The sequence below is a fragment of the Spinacia oleracea genome, chromosome 1 (genome assembly GCF_020520425.1).
Source record: "Spinacia oleracea cultivar Varoflay chromosome 1, BTI_SOV_V1, whole genome shotgun sequence".
NCBI lineage: Eukaryota > Viridiplantae > Streptophyta > Magnoliopsida > Caryophyllales > Amaranthaceae > Spinacia > Spinacia oleracea.
In genome coordinates, this window is record NC_079487.1 from 84,986,197 (window position 1) to 84,997,484 (window position 11,288).

General features: G+C 42.2%; 1 protein-coding gene across 2 annotated transcripts; it reads right to left on the minus strand.

The window, feature by feature from the left end:
* Positions 1-2,449: 2,449 nt before the first annotated feature.
* On the minus strand, positions 2,450-10,062 carry LOC130465990 (uncharacterized). 2 transcript variants are annotated; one of them, XR_008926002.1, is made up of 7 exons: positions 6,514-10,062; positions 5,778-6,440; positions 5,544-5,693; positions 5,144-5,473; positions 4,937-5,045; positions 4,764-4,862; positions 2,450-4,685 (listed from the first exon to the last, which is right to left on the minus strand). XR_008926002.1 is itself a non-coding variant. In XM_056834751.1 (6 exons), the coding sequence occupies exons 1-4, from the start codon at positions 5,802-5,804 to the stop codon at positions 5,031-5,033; spliced, it is 522 nt and encodes a 173-aa protein (XP_056690729.1). In that variant the 5' UTR covers positions 5,805-6,494; the 3' UTR covers positions 2,450-4,685; positions 4,764-4,862; positions 4,937-5,030. The 2 variants fall into 2 exon arrangements, 1 of the variants encoding a protein (XP_056690729.1); XM_056834751.1 differs by lacking the exon at positions 6,514-10,062 and having other exon boundaries at positions 5,778-6,494.
* Between the last annotated feature and the right edge of the window lie 1,226 nt (positions 10,063-11,288).

The following is an 11,288-nucleotide window of genomic DNA, read 5'->3' on the forward strand; positions in this document are numbered from 1 at the left end:
ACCTCTAAATCACTTATTAAAGCATAATAAGCAGCGGAATTAACCTAATTTGGTCGGGACATTACCTGCCGTAATTCCGTCTTGGAAATTACAAGGCAACATCATACATAAGCCATAAAAACCTCCAATTTAATATAATAATCCTCTATATTCTCAAAATAAAAGTACATAACTTACTAAAAGTCTTTAATTAAACTATTATAACTTTAAGCATAAACTAGGTGAATTTTATTAAAGTGAAATTCCTCGCCTCTACTCGTTTCCATCGATCCCCGCAGTACCTAAAATGGAAAACAAAACGGTGAGCCGAAGACTCAGTAACGAACTATTCTAGCAGCGTAAATTCATTTCAATTCATTTTATTTAATAACACAGGGAGAAAAGAATAAGTAAAACATTTAATAAAACATCATATTCACTTCATTCATAAACTTTGCAATTTAACATGCTAGTTGTCGGCAAGTACGAACCGTGAAGAAATTCTCCACTGGGCCTGGGCCCTGAGCCTGGGCTCATCATCGTAACATGGGCCTGGGCCCTGAGCCTGGGCTCATAAACCATGGGAGCCTGGGCTCGTAATCCATGGGTGGACAGGTGTCCGTGGTGCATGCATGACCGATAGATAGGAAGATGGTAGTTTATATACCGCCAGACAAACCAGTTCTTTCACTTTTAACAAGATGGTATGTTGACGGGCGTGATGGATTTAGCATTGTTGTTGTTTCGTTCATGAGTGGTCGAGGTTGATGTTCCGGTATTCGTTGGAGGTGGTTTAGGACAATCTTTAACTAAATGATCTTTTCCTCGACATAAATAACAAGTATTCGTTTTTCGCACGATATTCGCTTCCATTCGTTAGAGCATGTCGAAAGTTTCGAATAGTTGATCCATATGATTTATCTAGTCTTTTAAATTCCATCGAATATAGATTGGTGGATTCGGAGGTGAAAACTTCTTAAATAGTGACGCTTTTCCGTTCGCATTAGTAACTTTCGTTTGCCGAGAATCTTTGACAAATTCAGTTGACAACGTACGTGCAGTTTCTTAATCGTTCCATCATCTCCTTGGGGTCTTTTTATAGGTTGGTCGTCATAGAAATCATCATAGGAAACATCATTGTGGGAGACGTCATTGTGAATGTTGCGCTTTGATGTGAGCTCCGTTCGTGGCATCGTTGGTAAGTTCGATAATCGATATTTCGCATAACATATTCAATCAAGAAAACATCGATAACATAAGAAATGAATCCCTTTTATCCCGTGCGTTCCTACGCTCACCCTCATTTCATTTTAACTTGACTTGATTTTAACATATTCTTTTTAACTTATTCCTTAAAACTCTTTGCTTTAAAGCCTATTGAGTTCTACTATGCGCAAAACCCGTAAGGTCTAGCACTTATGGTCCCGAACCTTTGCTCTGAATACCAAACTGTAACACCCCGACCTCTAAATCACTTATTAAAGCATAATAAGCAGCGGAATTAACCTAATTTGGTCGGGACATTACCTGCCGTAATTCCGTCTTGGAAATTACAAGGCAACATCATACATAAGCCATAAAAACCTCCAATTTAATATAATAATCCTCTATATTCTCAAAATAAAAGTACATAACTTACTAAAAGTCTTTAATTAAACTATTATAACTTTAAGCATAAACTAGGTGAATTTTATTAAAGTGAAATTCCTCGCCTCTACTCGTTTCCATCGATCCCCGCAGTACCTAAAATGGAAAACAAAACGGTGAGCCGAAGACTCAGTAACGAACTATTCTAGCAGCGTAAATTCATTTCAATTCATTTTATTTAATAACACAGGGAGAAAAGAATAAGTAAAACATTTAATAAAACATCATATTCACTTCATTCATAAACTTTGCAATTTAACATGCTAGTTGTCGGCAAGTACGAACCGTGAAGAAATTCTCCACTGGGCCCTGAGCCTGGGCTCATCATCGTAACATGGGCCTGGGCCCTGAGCCTGGGCTCATAAACCATGGGAGCCTGGGCTCGTAATCCATGGGTGGACAGGTGTCCGTGGTGCATGCATGGCCGATAGATAGGAAGATGGTAGTTTATATACCGCCAGACAAACCAGTTCTTTCACTTTCATTTATCATGTTGTATGTAATTTTACCAAGCCTTGGCTTGTATTTCAATTCGAAATAACATAACTCATTTTATATCATAAAACATCATTTAGATCCTGGGATCCATAAAACATCATTTCATTCAACGCATCATATAAACATTATTTTATGAGAAAACTCAAACAAATCATATTATAAAGAATAATTCAAACAAATCATAATTCATTCCCACAATCCATAAAACGTGTCAAAACATTTAATTCATAAATCCAATCATAACGTCATAATTTCGTAATACATTTATAAAGGGATTGCGGGTACTAGCAATAGCCGTTACCTCAACCTTCGTTTTATACTTCCCGTCTGATGGATCGTTCTTCCTGAGCTCCAAGTCCGATTTCTTTCAGAATATTAAATTTATTGAATTAGTACTACAACGATAATCTAAAATAAGTATTTTATAAATAAATTTTAGAAGTAATGAATTTATAATAAAAGTATAATTTCGAAATTTAATGAAAATATTATTATTAAACGAAATTTTAATCGAAGTATATTTATATATTTCATAAATCGATTTTTATGAAAATATTACTTAAGTTCCGTAAATTCAAGCTAATAATTTATTTAGTAAAATTAATAATTAAACCTGAAAAATAATAACGATTTATTAGTGAATAATTATATCGAAAACAAAATTCATAAATATTGATTAATTGAAAATCTGAAAATTCATATGTCTTACCCAAAGCCCAAACCAATATGGCCCATTTAATTGTGGGTTTTAAGGAGAATAAACCAAAACCAAAAATTGATTTTGGTTTCAGGAAAGGAACAAGGCAGAGGGTGGGGCGAGACAGGGGAGCACGAAAGGGAAAGGAGAGGAGGAAGGGAGGCGGCGGTCTGGGCGGCGCAGGTTGATGCGAAGGTGATGGTGGGTGGAGGCTGGGCGGCGGCACGGTGGTCAAAAGAAGAGAGAATGAGGCGCGAATTGAGGAAGGAAGTAGAGGAGCGCGAAGGGGAGGAGGAGAGGAGAGGAGGGAGGGCGACTGAGCTGGGCGGCTGAGCTGGGCGGCTCAACGTCGCGGCTGCTCGCGACGGAGGGCGGCGGTGGTGATAGGTAATAGGTGGCGGCGGGACGACGGGGGAGACAGAGAAAGGGCACGAGATGGGCGAGCAAAGCAGGGGAGTTTAGGGGTGGTGTCGTGGGTGGTTCTGGGCGGAGGGGAGAGCAGCTCGCCGGGGAAAATGGGCGGCGGAGGTCAGTTCACCAATTGGTGAGGGTGACGGGGTGTGGTGGTTGCGATGTGGTGGCGCAACAAGGGGAACGAGGAAAGGGAAAACAGGGGAGGTGGTGGGGCGTGGTGCGACGAAGGAGAAGGAGAGCAGGGGGAATTACGGTGGGTGTGCGATGGTGATTGCGGTGGTCGTCGGTGCTGGTGGTTGTAGGCAGTGGTGGTGGCTGGTGTTTGACTGAGACGATTTGGTGGTTTTTTGGTGGTAATTATGGATGGTTCAATTCACAGAGAACAAGAGGAATGAAAATTGAAATTTGTTTTTGTTTTTGGGTTAGAATTTAGTTGAAATTATAGCTGATTTGTAGAGTCAAGAAGAGTGAATGGGAAGGAAAATTTCTTGGGGCTTAAGGGTTGAATGTAGACTGAATTGAGGGTGAGGAGGAATGAAGGAATTCCTTCATTCTTATACGTGAAGAGCAAGGAAAAGAAGTCAAAAAGAGATTGTGCTTTTAAGGGGCATTTTAGTAATTTTCATTTGTTAGGCAAATTTCTGAAAATTTGGTGTTATTTTAGGAAATTAATTAGAATAGTAATGTTTAATAAAAATCAAGTTTCCAAATAATTCTTTATAAAAATATTGTTAACGAAAAATAAATTTAGTTTTCGAATAAAATAAGAACGTTTCGAAATTATTAGGAATCCGAAAATAATTAAGATTTAAAAATGCCGTTAAGCTCGTAAATATAAAATTAAATTATATAATCTGAAAAATAAATCGTGTAACAATATTAGAATTCCAAACGAAATAAAGCTTCGTTAAATTAAAATAAAGTTTGAAATTAGGATTTAAAACGATTTAAGCTAAATAAAAATAATTAAGCATAATTAATCAAGTTTTAAAAATTCGGGGTATTACAAGCTCCGTCCCAGGGGTACTAGGATCCTGCTCCGAGATACAAAGTGTGCCAGGAGAGTGATGAACTCCCTGCTGAGGAGAGGAATATTGATAAGGCGGCGGCATCGCCATATACTGGTACGGCGCAAACATCTGAGCCTGGTGCATCCTCTCCATCTCTACATAGTAAGCCCAGGAATCTGCACCCCAAGGCTGAGGATCACTCCCTCCAAAGTAGTAACCAGGGGAAGAAACAAAGGGCCGCGAACTGCCTGCACCTTCAAACGAATGCCTGGTAGGATCAACATGTACAAAAGGGGAAGCTCCCCGCTCAGCATTAGAATGCCTCTGATGAGACTAGCACCAGACCCCTATCCCAGCTCCAAGCTCGGTCCCTCCTGCCTTAAGGACGTCTCCACCTGGGGTTCTCTATCAACGGATCCTCTACGATCTCGACGGCGCTCCTATACAAAATACAATTTCAAGAGTCCACATCCAAGTTCGGATTTCCAGAATACAAATTTCAAGATCAAGTAAGGCACCTCTCTGCCCCCGCCAGAAAGCTTTCGGGTCAGCTTGGCACAATGCCTCTTCCAGGAATCAAGCAAAAGCATCAAGCGACGCACTCTCGCTCGAGGCGCCTGGATACAAAATTCAAGATCAATTTCCAAATACAAGATTACAATCAGTTTCAAGAAAGTGCAACAGTACTTACAGCAGCATAATGCTCAGGTACAGCATCATATGATCTCCGGTGCGGAGGAGAAGCCACAGGGATGGTCTCCACCACTTCTTCCCCGTCCGAGTTCTCATAGCGGAGGATCCTATCAGCATGGGGAATATCCTCAGGATCAACCTCCTCCTCCTACATACAATCATACCAGAATACAAGAATACAAGAATACAAGGTTCAAAAGCTCACCGGCAGTACGAAGCGTACTGGTGGAGCCAGCCTCCTCAGGAAGTCGTCATAGCTACCCTTCCTGTGTACAAAATCCCTCCAAGAGCGGCAAACAGCATCGCCCCTAGCCTCCGCATAGAGCCGGGCAAGCTCTTCATCCAACGCCAGCATGGACCCCGGTGGGTCCTTGGGGATAAGTCTATCCCCCGAATTGTGCTGAAGGGACACTCGCTCCCCTAGGTACCACGTATGGCGGTACACCCCTGGAAGCAAAACCCGCCGCCCAGGCAAGAAATGGGCACGAGCAGCCGAGGCAGGTACAGGCGCGTTGGCAAAAGGACGCCATACCACCTGCAAAGCAGACAACTCAGGCAACAATACAAATACAAATACAAGAGAGCAAAACAGTACAAAATATTACCTCGGTAGCAGGTAGAACTCTCCAAGCTCTGCGGGAGGCCGCCAGAGGCACCCTAACGCGCACCGCTCCTATCCAAGAGGCAGCATACGGGTAAGCCGCATCTCTAGTACGATCCGGCGCCAAAGTCGGAAAATGCTCATATATCCAAATCTTTCAAGAAGCAAGCAAAACATCAGTCAAGTTCAAATACAAACATACAAGTACAACATACAAAGTACAAGGAGTCTGAAATACCTCCAGCACACTCCACAAGGCAGCCATGCTCGGGTCGCTCCCGGCGCAGTCCGGGAGGCCTGCTTCATCTCATACAAGAGGTGGTTATACGCCAAACCACCCCAGTTGTAGCTCGAAACAGCCCTCAAGTCCCGCAGAACGGACAGGAATCTGATGTGCACCCGACTGTTCCTGCTCAGGGGCCATCACTCTGCTCACCAAAACTAGGAGGAAGAGCATGACTCTCTGCTCCGCAGACACACCCACACCGCAGATAGCATCCACGATCACCGTCACAGAAGCATGGGTGTCGTCCTCCGATAATTGAACAACAGGGCCAAGCAAGTCCCTGGCAGCGGCAGAGCGCCACGTCAGCTCCGGATCAAAGGTCACATTCCTCTCAGAAAAAGGAAGACCCGTAATCATAGCAAACTCAAAGGGGGTAATGGTGATTTTCCCCCATGCCATGTGGAAAGTGTTGGTAGTATCCCACCACCGCTCCAAAAAAGCCCACAGCCGGGGTTTGATCCCCGTTCTCCTCGAAGTACCTCCCATGGCACGCCAGAAATCAGCCAGGCCCGTCTGTGACCAAATCTCCATGGCCTCCTCATCAGCACGAAGAGTTTTAAAGGCCTTCTGAACCTCCACCAAGGACCAGAAAGTACGAAACGGCTTTCCATCAGCCTACAGGTGAACGAGTCAGTTCCAAACCTATACAAGTACAAGATACAAACTCAAAACACAGTACAAGACTCACCGAGCCAGCGCGAGGCCGCTGAGACAAGTGCCACTCCGGCCGAAACACTAGGTCGGAAGGACTCCAACCAGTGCCAGCGAAAGGGGGCGCCTCCCTGGGAACCATACCCCCACCTGGCGCGTTTATTGCAACCGCTTCATCATCCGAAGCATCCTCCTCAGCAGCTCGAACCACAGATGATTCGGCGAGCTTTCTCCGAGTGTGACAAGGCATACTAAATCAAGTGGAGTACAAAGTGTCAAAATTCTAAACTGGGGGCTATCCTATACTAGCCTATACAAAGTCAAAAAAAAATTCAAAACAAATCCCCAGTGGACCTCTAGTTCAAAGTACAAGCTCAACACCAACGCCTAGGCTACCCACGCCGAAGAAGGTATACAAGTTCAACACCAACGCCTAGGCTACCCATGCCAAAGCAGGTATACAAGTTCAACACCAACGCCTAGGCTACCCACGCCGAGGCAGGTATACAAGTTCAACATCAACGCCTAGGCTACCCATGCCGAAGCCAGCATTTCAAAACTCTACAAAACAACATCAAGACATCCTAGCCTATTTCTCTACCTGAGACCCCGCTACGTCACCAGTGAGACTACTATCTACAACTACCAGGTACGACATTCAAGAAAACTTTAAAAAAATTCAAAACTACAAGTTCCAACAGTTCAAGTTCAAGTGGTTATCAAACAATCTTCTACAAGATTCAAGAAGCTTAAAGCATACACGCATCATTTCAAAGTACGAGAAATCAAAACTACATGCAACCCTAGAGTTATTTCATAAGCAAAACATGAAATACTTACATGGATAAGGCAAGAACAAGACCAAGGGAAGACAATTCGACCTTTGAGAGAGAAAGAGAACAAGAAAGCAAGAGATTACTCCTCAAAATGGCACGACAAGGGGCGCTTATATAGCGCAGCCCCGCGCCGTACGCCGGCCCAGCGCCCAGTGTTGTCCGCTGCATGCGCGAATCTTCAGCGCGCGCGGTCTCCCGTGCTGATTGCCCGTCCTTTGCTGCTACGGTCTTCCGCACCAAGCATCAAACATCGCATCAGGCCATCCATCGAAAATACGGGTATACACCCGTATCTCCAAGTACAAACAGATGAATATTTCAAGAATACAAAGTTCAAAAAATACAACGACTCAGGCATTCAACTCCCAACGGACCCAAGCTCCGGGAAAGTCAGTCGAATTTTCAAAATTCTAAGGGCCAGTAAAAAGCTCTTATCCCCAGCAAAGCACATCCCCAACGGATTAACTCCAGGTGTTCAAATTCAAATGTTCAAGATTCAAAATTTTCGATGCCAAGCTCCGTCCTGAACCGAAGGCGGAAAAGTACAAGTACAAATCGTAGTCGTCACAACCGCACCAAGGTAGACTCTATCCTTTTTCTAACGCCTGTTTTATGCAGGTACCGGCGTACAAAGAGTGGTCTCGATTGCAGAACATCTTGATCATTCTCCGTCCCTTTCGAAATACTTTGACTTGCGCTTTCCTAACCGAACGCTCAGTCAAAGTGGGGGCTTTTGTAGACACCTAATTTGTGTCTCCCCTCTGGGATGATGACGATACCATTATCCTTACTAGGCGGTTGGAACAACTCCAGGCGGAAATCCCAATTGCTAAGAACATTTCCAAAATTCAAGATCCAAATTCCAATCCCCGAGGCCGTTCCCCTCCCGAAACTCGGTACAAAATACAATTCTCAAAATCCAATTTCAAAGTCCAAGTACAATCTCATCTAGTACACCATCCCGTTGGTTTTACTAGGCCTTTTCCACTCAAAATCATATAAGGCAAGTCAAGTTCGGGCGCCGACCCACAAAACCGAGCATGTCGGGCCCCGTCCCGTAAAACCGGAATTCAAAACCCGAGAAAGGCTTGTTTTTAGACGCAAAATAATGCCTTAACCTCCAAGAAAACACAAAACGCCAAGCCTAGTACTATTCGTACAAAGGTACAACACTACAAGACGAAACAAGGACGGAGCCCGCGTCCTTGCTTTGGCGGCATTCACGCCACGTCACCAGCGCCCAGCGTTGCCTCGGCGTGCTGCGCTGGCGTGTGCTGGCGTCTTGCACCCATTCCTCCTATAAATACACCTCATTTTAGCATCAAAAGAAGGGGAACAACGAAATACAACGTCGTAATACTGACATTACGCCTCAAAATACAAATAAAAAACCCTTCAAAACACATACAAAATTTCTAATTCTAAGCAATTGGGAGCTCCAAAAGGAATTCTTGCCTAAACCTAAATAGGTAATTCCGAATCCCACCATATTCAATCATGTTGTTTTGATTTCCAAATGATTAGCAAGTTGGCATTTTTGTTATTAAAAATGTCACTTGCAACAATCATACATTTTTTTCAAAATCAAAACTTTTCAAAATACAAAAATACAAACTTTTAAGATTCAAGGATGTTCAAAGTTGTTTGCAATCACCTCTTTGAACCAGAATCACCTTCAAGTATGGAGTAATCAAAGATGACACCTTTCTCACTCTTAAAGGTTTAGTCTTTTGAGATTCAAAACTCCATTTTTCAATATACAAGTTCAAGTTTTCAAATTTCAAGATCCCACCATGTTTAGGGTTGCTCATGACTACTTCCGTAAACTAGGATCCTTTCAAGCGAGAGCATATTAAAGGTCTAACCTTTTCAACATTAAAAGGCCCGACCTTTGAGATTCAAGTCTCTGAATTTCAAGTATTTCAAGATTCAATACTTCAATATTCAAGCTTTCAATTTCAAGTTCAATATGCAAAGTCTAGGATATTTGGGTTGAGCAACCTCTCCCAAGTTGAGATTTTTGGCTTTGAATTCGTGTCGGGCGCACTTATTTTTAAGGAGTCGCTTGGCGTTCGAATCTCATGTGCCCATGTACAAGTTTCAATTATGCACCTTTCAATATTGCAATTTCAAATATCTCACCTTTCAATTCCGCAATTTCAATACCGCACTTTCAATTCCGCACTTTCAATTCCGCAATTTCAATACCGCAATTTCAATACCGCACTTTCAATATCGCACTTTCAATTCCGCAATTTCAATTCCGCACTTTCAATTCCGCATCTTTACTTGCCTAGTTCATTTCTAGGCAATTTGGACCTACTCCCTAGTCCATTTCTAGGGGGTCTTGTATTTACTAATTCTGCACTTTATTTAGTATTGTGATGTTGCTTTATTTGCTTTATTGCATTCATCACCGCATATGCTAAATACAACAAAATACAAGGTTACATCACGCTTAACAAAGATAATTTCTTGGACAAACCGGCCTTAGGTTCCTTTAAATCAATCTTTAAAGCAAAGTCACCACCATACAATTAGAGATTCTATTTGCTCTAAATTCAAACCCGCATAGTCTAATCTAGGGTATATTTTCGAAAATGTTGTGCCAACATACTTGAATATTTCTAAAGCTCGCGGAATAAGCATTTCGTTCCCGTGCCCGGATCTCACCCATCCGTTTCGAGGATTCAAAGCCTTATCCAAAAAAAAAGAGTCACGTGCGGTCTTTCCAAACGAGAGTTTAAACAATGTTTGGTGGCGACTCCTTCGAGGTACAAAAATACAATGGTTTTCTAAAGAACCGCCCCTCTTGTAGAACGGGAAACAATTGATACAAAAAAAAAACGGTTTTTTCATGAAATACCCCTGAGGTTTCACGAAATTCACCAAATACCCCTGCGCGTTTCAAAATACATAGTATACCCCTATTTTTTTCCAACTGTTCACCAAATACCCCTATTATGACTTTCCGTTAGTCCTCCGTTAAGTCATGTTTATAATTCACCAAATGCACCTATTTATAAACTTTAAGCACAATATACACCTACTTTTAAACTTATTTGCATCAAATACCTAAATTGCTTTTAAATTTTGTATTATACAAGAATTTGAAAACCCAATTACGTACTCCACTGGAGAAGCTCCAAGAAGACAGCAAAAAAATACAACAAATTAAGAGGAGGTGGCTTGGTTTGATAAAATGATTATGAATCGCTTTAGTCGATCATCTTACAAAGCCGTGCCAATGCTTCTTTAATATCACTGCGCTTTGACAAAGCAGATATGAGAATTCGCGTAAGTGATTTTATCTGCTTGCAGACCTTGTTCATTACCCTCCTCAAGCAGTTCATAAGCTTCCTCAAATCTTCACGGCCTTCTTGCAGAGGCCACTTATAATCGCATTGTAGGTATAAATATTAGGAGTCAACAACCTTCTTTCATCATTAAATCCATCAAACTATATGCTCTATCAAAATTCCCTGCCCATCAATGAGGGTTGTATAGGTGTCAATATTAGCAACAGAGCTACCATTTGAATTCCGTATACCCATGAGCCTAACCTACTCAAGTTCAGTGATTCTAACTTCCAAATCATCATCAAGTAGTACCACATTCGAGCATATATTCTGGTGTTTAAACCATGGCTCAACACATCGATCTGCCTCTTTGTCGAGAGTGAATCAGATACAACAATCGCAAGTGCAACAACAGAAACACCAACAACAACAATTGCAACAAGGGAATCCGCAACAATAGCAACAACAACAATTGTTAAGACAACAAGCACAAGCTGCCTTATATGGGCAAATGAATTTTGGTGGTCAATGTTAGATACACAATTAAGGCAGCAACAATTATAATCTCAGCAACATCAATTACAATTGCAGCAGCAACAACAACAATTACAATCCCACCAACAGCAACAACAACAGCCATCACTAAAACCACTTGTGGCGACTAACAAATCCGACAC

Coding starts and splice junctions, on each gene's coding strand:
- LOC130465990 (XM_056834751.1), bottom strand. CDS start 5,804: ATGGCTGCCTTGTGGAGTGTGCTGGAG. Junction 5,694..5,777: donor CCTTGTGGAGTGTGCTGGAG/GTATTTCAGACT, acceptor GCTTCTTGAAAG/ATTTGGATATATGAGCATTT. Junction 5,474..5,543: donor GAGTTCTACCTGCTACCGAG/GTAATATTTTGT, acceptor TCTGCTTTGCAG/GTGGTATGGCGTCCTTTTGC.